This window comes from Medicago sativa, chromosome 5 (assembly GCF_051527215.1).
Source record: "Medicago sativa cultivar Bolivia chromosome 5, Bolivia_mono, whole genome shotgun sequence".
Classification (NCBI taxonomy): Eukaryota; Viridiplantae; Streptophyta; class Magnoliopsida; order Fabales; family Fabaceae; genus Medicago; species Medicago sativa.
This window is the reverse complement of record NC_140753.1, coordinates 50,917,752-50,932,562: the sequence shown is the minus strand read 5'-3', so window position 1 is coordinate 50,932,562 and position 14,811 is coordinate 50,917,752. Positions and strand designations below refer to the sequence as shown.

The following is a 14,811-nucleotide window of genomic DNA, read 5'->3' as shown; positions in this document are numbered from 1 at the left end:
GAATAATTTTCATTATAACAATTATCCTTATATTACCACTTAAAATAAAGTTATAAGCTATTATTTGAGATGAATAGCATCAAAGAACTAGCATGTCAGCATGGATTTTCAATAACACTAGCGTGAAGTAAAAACATGCAATTTGGCACAAACAAAAGTCCTTAGATCCAATCCAATCCAGTATGAAGTTGACAGGTTCCTTATTAAGAGGCTACTTAATTACATATATACACAGATCAAAATTACCAGATTGAACAACCAAATCAAACAAAAGGGAGATGAATGAATATACCTCGGTTGAACGACGCTGACGAGAGAGAGCAAAGACAGATTGTCGGCGGGGAGAATCGAAGATCGACGGCGGCGACGGTGAAATTTCGTGAGGTGCTCCGATGGGTTATCGACGGCGGCGAGGGAGAATAGGGAGAAGAGGGTAATGGCGTGGGAGAGTGAGATGCCCCGATTCAATTGCTACAGTTTTTTCCTTTTTTTAATTAATCAATACTCTTTTTTTTCTGACATGGACTTGGCAAAAATTTGGCAAAATTTTTTATTAATAAAATTTGCCACACAAGAGGGTGTAGGAGTGGTATGCCACCTATGGTAGTATGCCTATCACCACTCGTATTGTATGGAATTTAGTCTTATATAATGAGGATTTTGCCTTTGTAATTTTGATTGTTCGGGTCTAGCACATGAATAACCCACTCGGGTCTAGCATATGAGAAAAGCTAAACAATGTCTTTAGGGTATTCCCTCCGTCTTTAATTGTAAAACCGTTTATAAAAAAAGTTGTCTATAAATATAATAATATCTATATATTATTCTTTACTACGTACTCTTTTTTCAAGTATATCTTTTATTAAGATTATCAATGTATCTTTAGAGCCTGTTTGGTTCAGCTTCTGCCCAGCCAAAAGCAATTCTCTACAGTGCCAAAAGCAATTCTAGCCAAAAACAACGTGTTTGGTTTGGCTTTTCAGAATTGCTTTTATCCTCCAAAAGCAATTCTCCATGAAGCTACAAATCCTAGCTTCTAGCTTTTCTAGAATCAATTATAAACAGTAAATATTATATTTTATTATTACAACCTATTATTTTCCTTTATTGCCCTTTATCAATTCTCCTTCTTTATCAATTCTCCTTTAGCTATGTCTATTTTAGTAATTATACATTCAAAAGCAATTCTACATAATTGTATCCAAACACAAATTAGTTTGTTTAATCAATTCTACATAATTGTATCCAAACATAAATCAATTCTCTCAGAATCAACTCTGTCAGAATCAATTCTATCAGAATCAATTCTGTCAGAATCAATTATATTCAAAGCTGAACCAAACACACACTAAATCAGGGCCGTCCTTAAGAATTCGAAGGCTCGGCTCTGGGAATGAAAATAGGCCAATGATAAAATCAAAACGTATTTTTTTTAAAAGAGCAATGTTCTATTTATATTTTTTAAAAGATAAATATAAGGTGCCGTATATATGCGGTACATCCAAAGGTGAAAACGACTACCATATACATGAGGAACCTCCACCTAACACCAAAAGCAAGAAGACTTAATTCTAATAGGCCTAAAAGACTAAAACAAGGGGACAAAAAATGGCTGGGGTATTAAAAAAAAATTGGAGGACAGTAGTACTAGTGGGTATTAATTTTTTTTTAGGCCCATGACTGAGGGAGGCTCAGCTCTGTTGAGCTGTTTGCACCCCTCAAGGCCGGGCCTGCTTTAAATATGAAAAAGTTAAAATTAAATATATCTATACACAAAAGACAATTTAATAATAGACACATACATTTTTGATAAATTTATTATTCCAACGATTTTTCTTAATAGAACACATACAAACAAACCACTACAGGCCAAATATCACCTCCTGACACACACCAAAACATCCAACGACGCGTAGAACCAAAATAAAATCATACTCCCCCTTTTTTTGAGTAATACTCCCCTTATTTAACAATAACCAAGTTTAAGGAAATATCCAAAACAAATATTATATTTAGGTGAACTAATACGTTATATGAAGATGGTATTATAAAAAACATTAACAAATATCGTATTTATATTTTTTTCTCTTAATATTTTGAAATCCCAAATTAAAATGTTAACATTTATAATGGGATATATCATATAGCCTTTCAAAAAATTTATAATAGGATATAGAGTGACTTAAAAAATTAAAAATAAAATTAAAAACGTAAAATCAAATTCAATGGTGCAACAATTGTGGTCCTCATAGTTTTGCTATTGTTCTTGTTATGGTTGCAAACTCATACATTCCACACAACTTATTGCAACTTAGTGTACAGATCTTCTGTATAATCTTGTTATTATTGCTAGCAATTACCAAATCTTTGTTTATTTGAGGCATTGATGTTCACTTTGATGAATTCACATCACCTTTGTCAATGGAGCACAACTTTTGTTATAATTTGGTTTTGATCTTTCAATTCATGAAATTGATTAATTTTCTAGATAACCTAAAATAGGAGAAAATGTTACCAAATTTTACAAGTACTGGTGAAAACAGGCCACCTATCTGTGAAATAAATAAACTTTTTATGTTCATGAATCATTTAAGAAATTCCTTCTCTCTATGTTTCATATCTTTATGTTTTGCGTGTTCTTGTACTAGTTAAAAACTTAAAATTATTATTTGATTTTAGTTGGTAGTTGGTACAACCATGTTTGATTATACAAACGTATTTCAGAAATTATATTGTATGATGTTTTTGTCAAAGATTATATTGTACGGCTACTGTTATGTCATCTTTATAGGAATAGGAACCTTATGTTTGAATGAATTTCTGTTGTATTCAGTATACTGTGCTATGATTTGCTTTTGATGGCTTCCAACCTCCCTTTTTGATGCCAAATAATCAAAGAGAATGAAAGTAAATCGCATAGCTCATTATAATGCTTTGCTTCCACTGATGTCAAGTGAAAGACACTAAATTTCTAGATGCCACAAAAGTCATTCCATTGCTTTCAATTCGATATTTGATACGTACATCTTAACAAAACAAAAAATCATTTGTCAAGATTACATTCAGTATAAAGGTATTGAACTTTATGATATAATTTTGTGGGGTTTCTTGGAAAGAAAGAAAAAAATCCAGTTTGGAAATGAACTGACAATGGTTTGGTTCAAGTTTGTTGGATACGATGAATCGACAGACAATGGCAGATGAGTGAATAATGAAACAGCCGAAAGAGGAAAAAGATGGCGGAGGAGGAGTGGCCGATGGCGTGGACAGATTGAGCAATCTACCAGACTCACTGCTATGTCATATCATGTCCTCCCTCCCGACGATGCTTGTAAGTTGTAATCATGGCCTCTTCATGACTTGCATGTTTTGAGGTGACAAAAGGTCGTTTTTTTGTCTAACATGAACAAAACACTCTCAGTTGTGTAAGGCATGAAGGCATCTAACCTTTAAAATCCGTGCACTCTCTCATAAAACTCCCGCTCTAGCAAATTTGGAGTACTCGCTTTAGAGGGTACATTAAAACGCCTCAAATATTAGATGAGAAAATCAGTTGTTGGTTTCTAACACACCCATAATTTGTTGTGTCTGTGCATGCTATATCAACGGTTCATTTATTCGTTGAAGATTGAGATTACTTAATCTTCTATGAAGTGAATATCACACACTTTAAAGGAAGTAAATACCAGCCCCCAAAGTGAGGGTAAAGTTAGGGTGTTTCAAGCTAAATCAGAAACTGATAGTCTTACCTGACGGTAAACTTGCCGTGATCTCTGGTTGAATGATATTCTCCTTTGATTTTGTTTACTATCTCATTACAAGTAACGGTGTTAAAAAATTTATGGTGCAAGTTGTCCTATTTAATTGACTTGTATGGTTAACTGACTTATCTGTCTCATTTTGCACAATGATTATAAACATTTGTTTTGTGTTTCGTATGGTTAACTGACTTATCTGTCTCATTTTGCACAATGATTATAAACATTTGTTTTGTGTTTCGTACAACCTGGTACCTAGAATTTGATTGCTGCTCTGTAATGTCTTTTCCATATGTTGCATTCTGGCCTCCACTGGGATATGGCGGGGTTTGATGCCAAGCGACAAGAGAAATTCAACAAACTCATGGTAAGTTTGAATTCACTCGGTTACTATATTCTGTCCCAACAATAACATGAGGAGGTTTGTTTAGTTGTTCTTGAATGACTGGCTCACTCTGTTAGTGTTTCTTCACCTACTATCACATTTTGAGTCTGAGGTTGTACTCGTGCCTATGGCAAATTGTAGGGTGTGAAAGGAGAAGCCAAAGTGGAGCAGTACTATGACAATCAAAATGACAATGACTTACTCCGTGCTGAGAAGCAGTATACTGCAGGTCTTCGACGAAGAGATGGCTGTACAGTTGGATTACGTCTTTAAACATTAGTGCTGGAATTTTTCATCCCTTGACTTTGCAGTGATTTTGATTATGTTACCTCTGCTTAGGAACTTATCATGTGTTTGTTACATACATTTTGGGAGTTTATCACCTGTATGATCTGATGCTTAGAGGAACTTATCACAATCGAACAATTTAAATGCTAGAGTATATAATGGGGTTGAGAGAGTTATAAGAAAACATCTATGGTGCTAAGTTTTCATTGATATCAACTCCAAAACAAATTACTTCTTTTGAAGTGCTTCAATGTGCTGTTTGATAAGAAAATTCTAACAACCCTATTGAGTATGTATTTTTATTCTTTGATAAGAAAATTCTAACAACCCTATTGATCCATATATTTTCAACTGAGATTTTTTAATTCAATTATAATGATTTTATTAAGCGTTTCAAAATTATCGAAGTGGATTATAATGATTTTCAGAAACTTTTTTTTTAGGATAAAAGAGTATTGAGAACAAATTAAAACAGAATACCACCAACAACCATGTTTATTCTTAAACGGAAAACAATGTAACCAAACAATCATGGTAGCAAATTCTGATGAGAAATTCTTAAAACTGAAAACAATGTAACCAAACTCATGGACACAATTTCTGATGAGAAAAATTGGGGTTGTAATTTAGAGTTTTGTATTATTGTGAATAATGGACGAAAATTTGGTATTAAAAAGTAAAGATCGATAGAAATAAGCAAAAATGGAAGCCAATACAAATTCTCAACGCATGGTTTTTTTATAAGATCAACGCATGGTTCAATTTAGAACAAAAAAGAAGCAAAGCTCCAAAATTCACACAAAGTGAATTTTTAAAACTTACTTCATCTGTCTTTCATATCATTTTTGTGCTCTTTTTATATGGGCTAATTACAAGATGGCTTTGATTCTAAAACACTTAGAAAATGAAAACAAATTCAGCAACTAATTGAATTAGTACAAAAGAGGTGGCTGATTAGTACAAAAGAGGTTAAACATTCATTGGCTCCTTGCTTTCTCCAACTTTTTGACCACATCAATCATAGCATATACGATCATTTTCTTCACCTGTTACAAAAGAAGCAGCAATAAGAAACAAACTATACAGAAAATACCAAAAAAAATCTGTTGATATGACATGATGTTATGACAAAGTAACATAGTTAGTTGAAATAGCTTTACACTCAAAACTGCCAAACATTAGTTAAATATTAGAACCTTGTCTTTACATTAAAACTACAATACTACTAGATAGGAAAATATAAAATCTATAACAAATACTCTTTACTAGATTCTATATGGTAAAAAATTATCAATTCAAACAAATGTGAATAATATGCTTGAAACAGTTCCACCAACAAATGTTCAGAGATTTGAACAATTGCAACATGACAGTGCCAAAAATAGGTGTAACTGAAAGCTCCTAATCAACCCTAAACAGAATAATCAAATCCATAATAGTCAGGCATACCTCCAATTTGTCCTCTATGGACCTGTGATTTACTGGAAGTTTGCGGAATTCCTCTGTCAAACGGAAGCACTCACCAACATTTTCAGGAGAGACAAAATCAAGTGCAACCTTGGTGCATGACTGAAAAATGATGATGCATATCATTAGCAAGAACATTAAAGTGAGCTAGTGAGTAATTGATTGGGTAATCTGTAAGAAATTGTAGGTTCAAATCTCCACACTGATATGTATAAAAAAATTAAAAATGCAGTTTTCAAAAAGAACTTAGATGCACTCAACATTAACTTCAGTGACTCATTGGTATGAGTTAGAACCAAGCTAAATACTAAGATATCAGAGGCTATGCTATATCCATTTGGCTACAATTGTCACCCTACTCGAGTAACGATCTAGACGTCTAGATGATATGGCTTGAAGTATTTATGTGGGAAGCATCTCTCACTTATAAGCTAGTTTTGTGATTTGATTAGGCTCAAGCTAAATTCTATGCTCACATCCATAGGAACCAAATCCCAAACCCCTCCCCCATTAGGAATGTTTAAATAGGAATATGATACAAACTGGTACAAGTATAATTATTTATGAAATACAATAGAATATTATTGATCTAACCTTAGGAGAAGGGATTCATATAAACACATATACATTATTAACACAGAGATTGTTACAAGACAAGACAGAACAGGAACACACTTAACAGGGCTGGGTTATGCTGGTTCTCCATGATTTTGAGTCCCAATAACCACTTAATTAACTTCCATATAACCAATTTTTTCATGTCTTTCCCACTTTACATAACTGACACACACAGATAGTAATAAAAACATAACTGCATATAACCAACCAAGTAAGAAATCTCCTATTATAGTGTTCTATAATAAGAAGTATAACAGAATATGGAAGTTATTTTTTAACTAGGACCTTGTTGTAATAATGTTCTACCTAGGAATTAGCATTTAGTCTTTTGTATCAAGTTAACATCACATTATTGTCAAATGACAATTATTTAGCACTAATTCAACAAGGATTTTGAATACAATACCAGTATACAACTACTAGGACATTCTCAAACTTTCAAGAACTTGGCAACATAATAGTTAGTCATCAAGTCATTATCAATCATCTTTAACCATATTTATATTTATTTTTTCTCTACTTCTATATAAAAACTCATAACGTTACTCAAAAAAAAAAATTGAAAAACTCATAACATCAACATCTACACTTCTTAGCAAACAAGGAAAATGTATGCCTTCATTATAAAACAAATCCACCATGTATGCAAGTTTTACCTTCAGATTTCGGACTTGGTGGGGGCAACCAGCTGGAATGAAAATTGCATCTCCAAGCTTCTGAACAAAAGTCCAAGGCTCAATACCTACATACAAGTCAGTGTTGAATTGTTAACAAAATGGTACAACCCTATTGATCTACACTCCACAAATCAAACAAAATAAGTAAAATATAAGCACTACTAACCATACTCTTCCTTCAGCTTTTTCTTATGCCCGATGGTTAGATAAAAGGTCTGATCATGGATGGGGTGAATAACCTATAATGCCAAAGGAGATGTCATTCAAAAAGATACATACATAATGAATGAACCGTCATCAGACTGCCAAGTCATCTACATAAAGAAGCCCCGTCTACTGCCAAGTGAACTTTGAAATTGAAACAGTAAAATGAAATGAAAGAACATCTACTGAATCGGTGACCTAAGGGACTGGAAATTACATCCATTATGCATTTCCCTTCATATCATATGTTTCAATACCGCTATTCGCATCAACAAAATTCCATACTCATGATGGTCCGTATTCAAAACTAACTACTCACAAATATTATTTATTACCAGCTTGATCATTCGAGGCATGTAAATTTCATAATAAAAAAAAAAAAAATCTGAACCTAACAGATGTAAGTAATCACTAGCTGAGAAAACAAGAGATAATGAAGGAAAATGTAAACAGATAATTGAGATAACTTTCTGTTGATGTAGCTTATTAGCAAAACAGAAAGTACGAAAATGATTTATAGGGAAGTGCAATCTGTTATGGACAGTTTCCCCCAACAAAGTGTGCTGGATCCTTTTAAGCTAGGCAGAACTTACCAATGTGTTGCAGGACTGAACAACCAAGGACCAATACAACATATTACAATGTACAGTAGTATAACAAACATAACCCTATAAAAAGAGAGATTTGGGTAGACAGAAGGAAAAAAACAGAGAGAGAGAGAGAGAGAGAGAGAGAGAGAGAGGCACAAGGTCTCTACAAAAAGAGTGGGCAAGGTAGAAAGAATCAACGCCGCAGGCAATAGGCAATGCGATGCCTAGACAAACCCAGACCAGCACTGCAGGATACCTTCATTATGGGCATTTTTTATTTCTTTTGTTTGAAAACTAAACTACTTGATGTAACTTAAATTACTGATAGGAATTTATAGGGAGTTAAATTATGAAGGCCCCATAGAACATATTACAAGGTACATAAGCAAACCAACAATAACAACATAGAAAAATAAAATAAAGCATAAGCTAAGAATTAAGTCAAATAGGGAAAAGCAATGAGATAGTGTCAACTTTATCATGTCCGTGGCAGCAAAATGTGAAAAATAAAAGGGTAATTATAGAGCATGTTCACAGCAGCAAAACTAATCGGTAGCAACTAAGTTTCATTAATGACTCCAGTTAACAGGGGGTATCCAAACAGATGATAGAAAATTATAACAACTAACTTTACCTCCTCTACAGGAGAGCAATGGACATGCCTGAACTCTCTGAAATGCTTCTTCAGATATTCCTGCAATGCAGGTACGTCCTCTCTCCGAAAAATATCCCAAAGAGCACCATCTAAGGAATCCCCACCAACCAACAAACTATTTTCAACAGTGGTCTCTCCATCCTGAATATCACCATGTAGCTCCCTCTTGTCTTGCTCAAGGTGCTTTTGTTTCAATTTCTTAATTGCGTCAATACTCCCACTATCCAGTTTTGCTTCAGCAATATGAGTCAACACATTTACCTAAAAGCCAAAAAAAAAAAAAAACTTTAATTTTCCTCATAATAGAGTAAAGAACTGAAGACGCAAAGTAAAACATAAAAAGCACAAACAAAAGCAAGAACTCAAACGCAAAGCAAAACATATAAAGCACAAACAAATAATTAATCCGGAAAGACAATTCATCTGATGGAAGTAGACATCGAGTAAAACATTCTAATCCAAAACCATCTTTCATATTTCAAGACCAAAAAAATACCTTATCTAATGATGCAACTAATCAGAAAAATAATACTATCCAATTTTCAATTACCAAAATACCAAGGTAAATAGCATTTCAAATCAAATATATAATCAAATTAGTGTTTCAAAGACAGAGCAATGACCAAAAACTTAAGATATGATGTACTTGAAACTACACAACTATCAGCTCTTAATGCAATGGCCTACAAAGGCATCGTATACATCCTACAAATTATGCCCCTTTTAATATGATACTCAAATAACAAATAACAACATAAACATAAAAAAAATACACACGACATTCTAGAAAAAACAGTCCAGGAAAAACTCAGAGAATTTAAGCATACTGCGTCAGACATATCACAATGGAGCCTAGTCACCGAATCACCCCGTCCAAGCTCCTCAGCAAATCCATACGCAATATATGTTTTTGGTCCCATGTCTGGCTTTAGAACTTCATCAGGCAGCTTCACAGCAAGGTTGAGAGCACCTTTGAAAGGATTTGTATATTCTTTAAATGGCAAGGAAGATATGAACTCCGCACAATGACGCGGTAAACTTTCTTCAAATAGTTTAGAAGGAGGCCAATCTTTCAATTTCAATACTTGAGGCCAATTATGATTATCCTTGGGACAATTTGTGTACCCAGTAAAGAATTGGTGCACATTAATATCTATCTGCATCGGATCAAAAACTCAAATAAATTTAGAAGTTACAAGCAACTTATAGGCATGTCAAGTATAGTAAAAAATGCAGAAATGAAAGAAAATGAACACAACTGGGGTGAGTATGCATAAGAAACAGAAAAACAGAAAGCAGGGGATGCAAGGAACACTAGAGAGCAAGAAACCGCATGAGAAGCTCAAAGATCAAGAAATCGAACAAAATTTATGTTCAAGATTGAGAAATTGAACAAACCTCGCACCAATCTAAGCAATCAAGTGCCTTAACATCCAAAAGTGACTTGTTCTTGTTCTTGTTTATTTGACGAAATGCACGCCACATGACAAACGGCTCCCAGCTTAAACCAGATGTACATTCAAGTACATTGCTGACAATTACAGGCTCCCCTTTGCTCCAGTGCCATTGAAAATGTCCTACATCATCGTGATGAAGATCTACAGCCCTAGGACAGTACAAAAAGTTGCCCCTGGATTCTTTGCAAAGAGCTGCTTCCCTTGTGTTATTGTGTATATCATCTCTATTCCTAACAGGATTCAAACAAGAGCAGCTATTATCAAGAGTCACCTCTGCATCTTGAAGTTTCATTGAATCTGCAAGTTCCTTTGCTTTACATACTAACTCGGAGATGCATTCTGGCGAAAATACGCTTTTCAGTTCAAGGTAACCGTGATCACATTTAATCTCAGGTTTTGGACAGGGAATATTGCCGTCACTATCAGCATGCCACCCAGATTTTGACCACGTAGGAATCTCAGGCTGGGCACCAGCATCAGGTGCTTTGTATCTGGTTACTTTCTTCGCAACTTCACCATGCAGATAATTTGGGCCTCGGAAGATAAACTCAAAATCAAATGGATCTGCCCCACCTAGAAGCTGCCCACAACGAAGCTCACGGCAACAGAGGAGACAAAGGTCAAAAGAGCATTCTGTGCAGCTTCTATGGTAGTCAAATATTGATGTTTTGCAGTTGTCACTACAAAAGTAATAAGTCATTAACAATGTAGCATTGGAATAACTAACTAAAAATCCAATTTATATACCAAATAAGTCCCTACCAGTACATGCGCTCATCATTATGGGGATTTGATTTTTTAATTTTTAGCTCAGAGAGTGAGAGACCTGCAACGTTGATACCAAAATCCAATTAAAAAAATGGAAAATAATATGAAACTAAAAAATGATCAATCACGGACAGACCGACACATGAGACGAAATACAAACGTAACACATAAACAAAAAGCACATGCAGGAAAAATAGTGTAAAGCAGGATATGAATTAGTATGTAAGTTATCGAAGAGAAAGAAAGGTATATATAAAATGTGAACCATGGAAAAAACAAGTGACATAAATAAGAGGATAGACAAAAAAGCAAGAAGAGAGGAAAAAATACCTTGTAACTTGGCTTCTATTTCCTTCTCGGCCATTTGTTCTTGATCCAATCGTATTAAATGTGGAAGAAGAGCTTTGAGCATATACTTGGAGCGCTCAACCTGATGATGATCGTTGGTTTCCTCCTCCTTTTCTTTAATTGACTGTAGTGAATAAGATAAGATTTAAAATGTTAATAAATGAATAGATAAAATATAGGTAGCAGAAGTCGAAGTTAAGTTTAGATTAGTACATACATCGATAAGTTTCCGTGACTTCAAACAAGCTTTGCAATTGCAGTTGCCACAGCAGACAGGACATGCCTCAGCAAATTGTTCCTCTTTCAATCGAGGATACCTTAGCAACAAAAATGATATAAATTAGATTACATTACATTGGTGAATGAATCAAGTTGTAGAAACATAGAAACATACCAATTTTTTATACAGTCTACACAATATCTTTTCCGTTTGCATTTGGTGCATCTGACAACCCTGCCCTTGTCATTTCTTTGACATTGATGACACATTAAGGACTCCTCTTCAATCCACTGTTTATTGAATAGTTAATTAGTCACTCATCAGATTAGGTGTGTCCGGTGTCAGACACGCATCAATGTCCGACACCTACACATACAATTACATTGAATTACGTCATTTTCTTGAAATAAAATAAAAATTGAAATATTACTTTCTCAAATTATGTATGTGATTAATAGGTTATTACAAAACCACAGTGCATAACAACAACAACAACAACAACAACAACAACAACAACTAGAAGAAGATGTTGTGACCTTATTGTGAGGAGTCTGTTTTCTTTTTCCGGGTTTCTTTCGAGAAATTGTGTTGGTTTTCTCAGCACCATCACCATCACCATCACCAAGATTCTTCTTCTTCTTCTTTTTCTTCTTGTCTACCAAGACGGGAGCCTTTACTGCTGTTCTTCTTATCCGTTGACTCTTTCGAACAGCAACGGAAGAAGAAGCAGCTTCATCGGTTTTCCGGTTCCGTTTACCGGTGGTTTGGTGTTGTTGTTCTTCGTTCTTAGCTAACTCCTCCGCCACCGCTCCCGCGTTTGTTCTGAGTCTCTTTCTAGAATAGACATAATGGATAGGAGGCTTGTTAATCCCCGTCGTGAATGTGTTGTTGTTGTCTTCTTGTTCCCTCGCAAACGCCATTTTTGAATCAAAATCAATTTTCAAATGCGGCAGGGGTGGGAGTTTTTGTTTTCTTTTGTTTCTATTCTAGTCTGAATTTTTACTGAGTAGTGAAATGAAAGTGTAAAGAAATGGGTGACTCAGTGAGTAAAAGTAAACCCTAACGCTTGGGTTTCTTCTTCTCTTCTCTCTTCTGCTTTTATGGTGTGTTTGACACGGAAGAGAAGTTGTGAAGAGAGAAATAGGTGAGAGAGAGAATGAAAAGAGAGAAATAGGTGAGAAATAGAGTAGATTTGATGTGTTGTTTGGTATAGGAGAGAGATAAGAGAAACAGAAGAGAGAGAAGTGTTGATTATTTATAAAAGTACTAAGATACCCCTACAATCAAAACAAATATCCATTAAAAATGATTTAATTAATTCAATTACTTTGATTTTATTTTGAATAGTTTAAATTATTAGATTAATTTAACTAATTATTTTATTAATCAGCAACCTATTAATAAAAAAATTTAAGGTTCGTCAAAAAAATATTACTCAGCAACTTTCGATTTCTCATCATAAACTTATTTTATCAATCGAAGATCCATCTTTGGTCTCCCTTATCTTTTCTGTGTAATTAAATCAGGGCAATTTACGAAATTAAATTGGAGAACAATATATCAATCGAAGATCCATCTTTGGTCTCCCTTATCTTTTCTGTGTAATTAAATCAGGGCAATTTACGAAATTAAATTGGAGAACAATATGGAATCCCAATTTTCTGCAATTAGATTACTTTTTAATTAGATTACTTTTCACACAGTAATTAAATTACTTTTTAATTAATTCTTTAAAATATTTTAACATAGTTGGTTAATTAAATCAATTCATTACACTGGTTTTATTAAAAAAAATGAATAGATTATCACACTATTTAATTTCACTAGTTTTATCGTTGTTATATTTAGTCATAAAAAAATAGTGTTATTAAGTTTTTAAAAAATAATAAGATGGCCTATGTTACTAATATGTAAGCAAGGGTATAATTGAGAAATGCCCAAAATAACAACAGCTCATCCCGTTTCTTCACACCCATGAAGAGAAAGAATCTTGATGTGGGGCCCGCTGGTTTTTAATCTCTCTCCCCTATTTATTTGCTCACCAAACAGCCTTGATGGGACACTTCTCTCCTTTCTCTCTCTCTTCAACTTCTCTCTTCTCATCTTCTCCTCAACCAAACAGCCCCTAATTAACACATTTCACTCCCTCCACCCACAATTTATCATGTGTTTTCCGGAAAATAATAATAATTAATTATTAATTATTACTAATAAATCAACAATTAGGGTAAAAGTCAAAAGTCTTTTCAAATCCTTATTTATTAATTTTGTTACGTCCGCAGCAACTTAACCTAATTTTTTCCCGCTCATTTGTTTTATTAGGTTTGCAATTATTTAACCTAACAAATTCCATCTAAAAAAATGCATTGCACACCAATTTCATTCCTATCCGCTTGCTTTTTTTTTTGAAGAAAATATTTTCTACCATATCAATGATCACGTATGATCCTTCTATTTTATACTTTTTTTTTCAAGAATTTTACACTTGTTTTTTGGTTTTTTTTTTTTAATTTCATGACTTTTTTTTTACATCCTTATTTATTAATTTTGTTACGTCTGCACCAACTTAACCTAATTTTTTTCCCGCTCATTTGCTTTATTAGGTTTGCAATTATTTAACCTAACAAATTCCATCTAAAAAAATGCATTGCACACCAATTTCATTCCTATCCGCTTGCCTTTTTTTTGAAGAAAATATTTTCTACCATACCAATGATCTTACGGGTTAAAGATTATTTATTGGTCTCTATTATAGTCAAGAAAACTCGTGCGACGCACATGTCAGAAGTCTAGTACTTATTATACCGCCAATACTACGAATCTCTGGTAAAAATAGAGGAGTATTAAATTAATGTTTGATAAGCTAATTAAAATGTTTGATAAAATTAGCGGTTCAGGTAACTAGATAATAAATGTAAAAGACATAAAAGGACAATCGAAAATTTAACTTTTTTAATTTAATATATATTTTATATGTAAATTAATATTTTATTTTAAATTATTTAATTTTCATTTTTTATAATTTATAAGAAAATTAAAGTATTAAAGTTTATTTTAAAAACAAAATAAAAAATAATCATATATATCTTATCAAAAAGAAATTGTAATTATACACTTACACGTGTATATATACCCGTCATATATGGGATATTTTACACCAACCACAAAAGCTTTGGGTTCGGATATTGAGGCACAAATACTTGTCCAAGTTGGACAGTCCAACACTCATATTATGCATACTCCTTTTAAACTTGGTGATTCTTGCATTTGGTGTGCTATTGTGAAAGCAGTGGAAATCTTGGGGCCAGGTTTCATTTGCAGAGTTGAAAGAGGTCATGTATCCATATGGTATGATAAATTGTTAGATAATGTTTAT

The 14,811-nt window shown here is 33.5% G+C and overlaps 1 protein-coding gene and 1 long non-coding RNA gene across 3 annotated transcripts; one reads left to right on the top strand and one right to left on the bottom strand.

Annotated features, from left to right (window-relative positions):
- Positions 1-2,234: 2,234 nt before the first annotated feature.
- Positions 2,235-4,711, top strand: LOC146922777 (uncharacterized). Its single transcript, XR_015012577.1, has 2 exons — positions 2,235-4,125; positions 4,285-4,711. It is a non-coding gene; the product is annotated as an uncharacterized LOC146922777 (long non-coding RNA).
- Positions 4,712-5,150: 439 nt separating this feature from the next.
- LOC146922776 (lysine-specific demethylase JMJ25-like) lies at positions 5,151-12,537 on the bottom strand. Of its 2 annotated transcripts, XM_085715569.1 has the most exons (12): positions 11,972-12,537; positions 11,610-11,725; positions 11,433-11,532; positions 11,198-11,339; positions 10,862-10,925; positions 10,041-10,779; positions 9,470-9,799; positions 8,622-8,903; positions 7,360-7,432; positions 7,173-7,258; positions 5,881-6,000; positions 5,151-5,477 (listed from the first exon to the last, which is right to left on the bottom strand). In XM_085715569.1, exons 1-12 carry the CDS (start codon positions 12,353-12,355, stop codon positions 5,409-5,411), a joined length of 2,505 nt encoding a protein of 834 aa, XP_085571695.1. In that variant the 5' UTR covers positions 12,356-12,537; the 3' UTR covers positions 5,151-5,408. The 2 variants fall into 2 exon arrangements, with proteins under 2 accessions (XP_085571695.1, XP_085571696.1); XM_085715570.1 differs by lacking the exon at positions 9,470-9,799 and having other exon boundaries at positions 11,972-12,528.
- Between the last annotated feature and the right edge of the window lie 2,274 nt (positions 12,538-14,811).

Bases quoted from the DNA above. Each gene is read 5' to 3' on its own strand.
- LOC146922776 (XM_085715569.1), bottom strand. From the start codon at position 12,355: ATGGCGTTTGCGAGGGAACAAGAAGACAACAACAACACATTCACGACG. The intron at 11,533-11,609 runs GTATGTTTCTAT...TTTGTTGCTAAG, and splicing joins GTAGACTGTATAAAAAATTG to GTATCCTCGATTGAAAGAGG. The intron at 5,478-5,880 runs GTATGCCTGACT...CTTTTGTAACAG, and splicing joins CCATAGAGGACAAATTGGAG to GTGAAGAAAATGATCGTATA.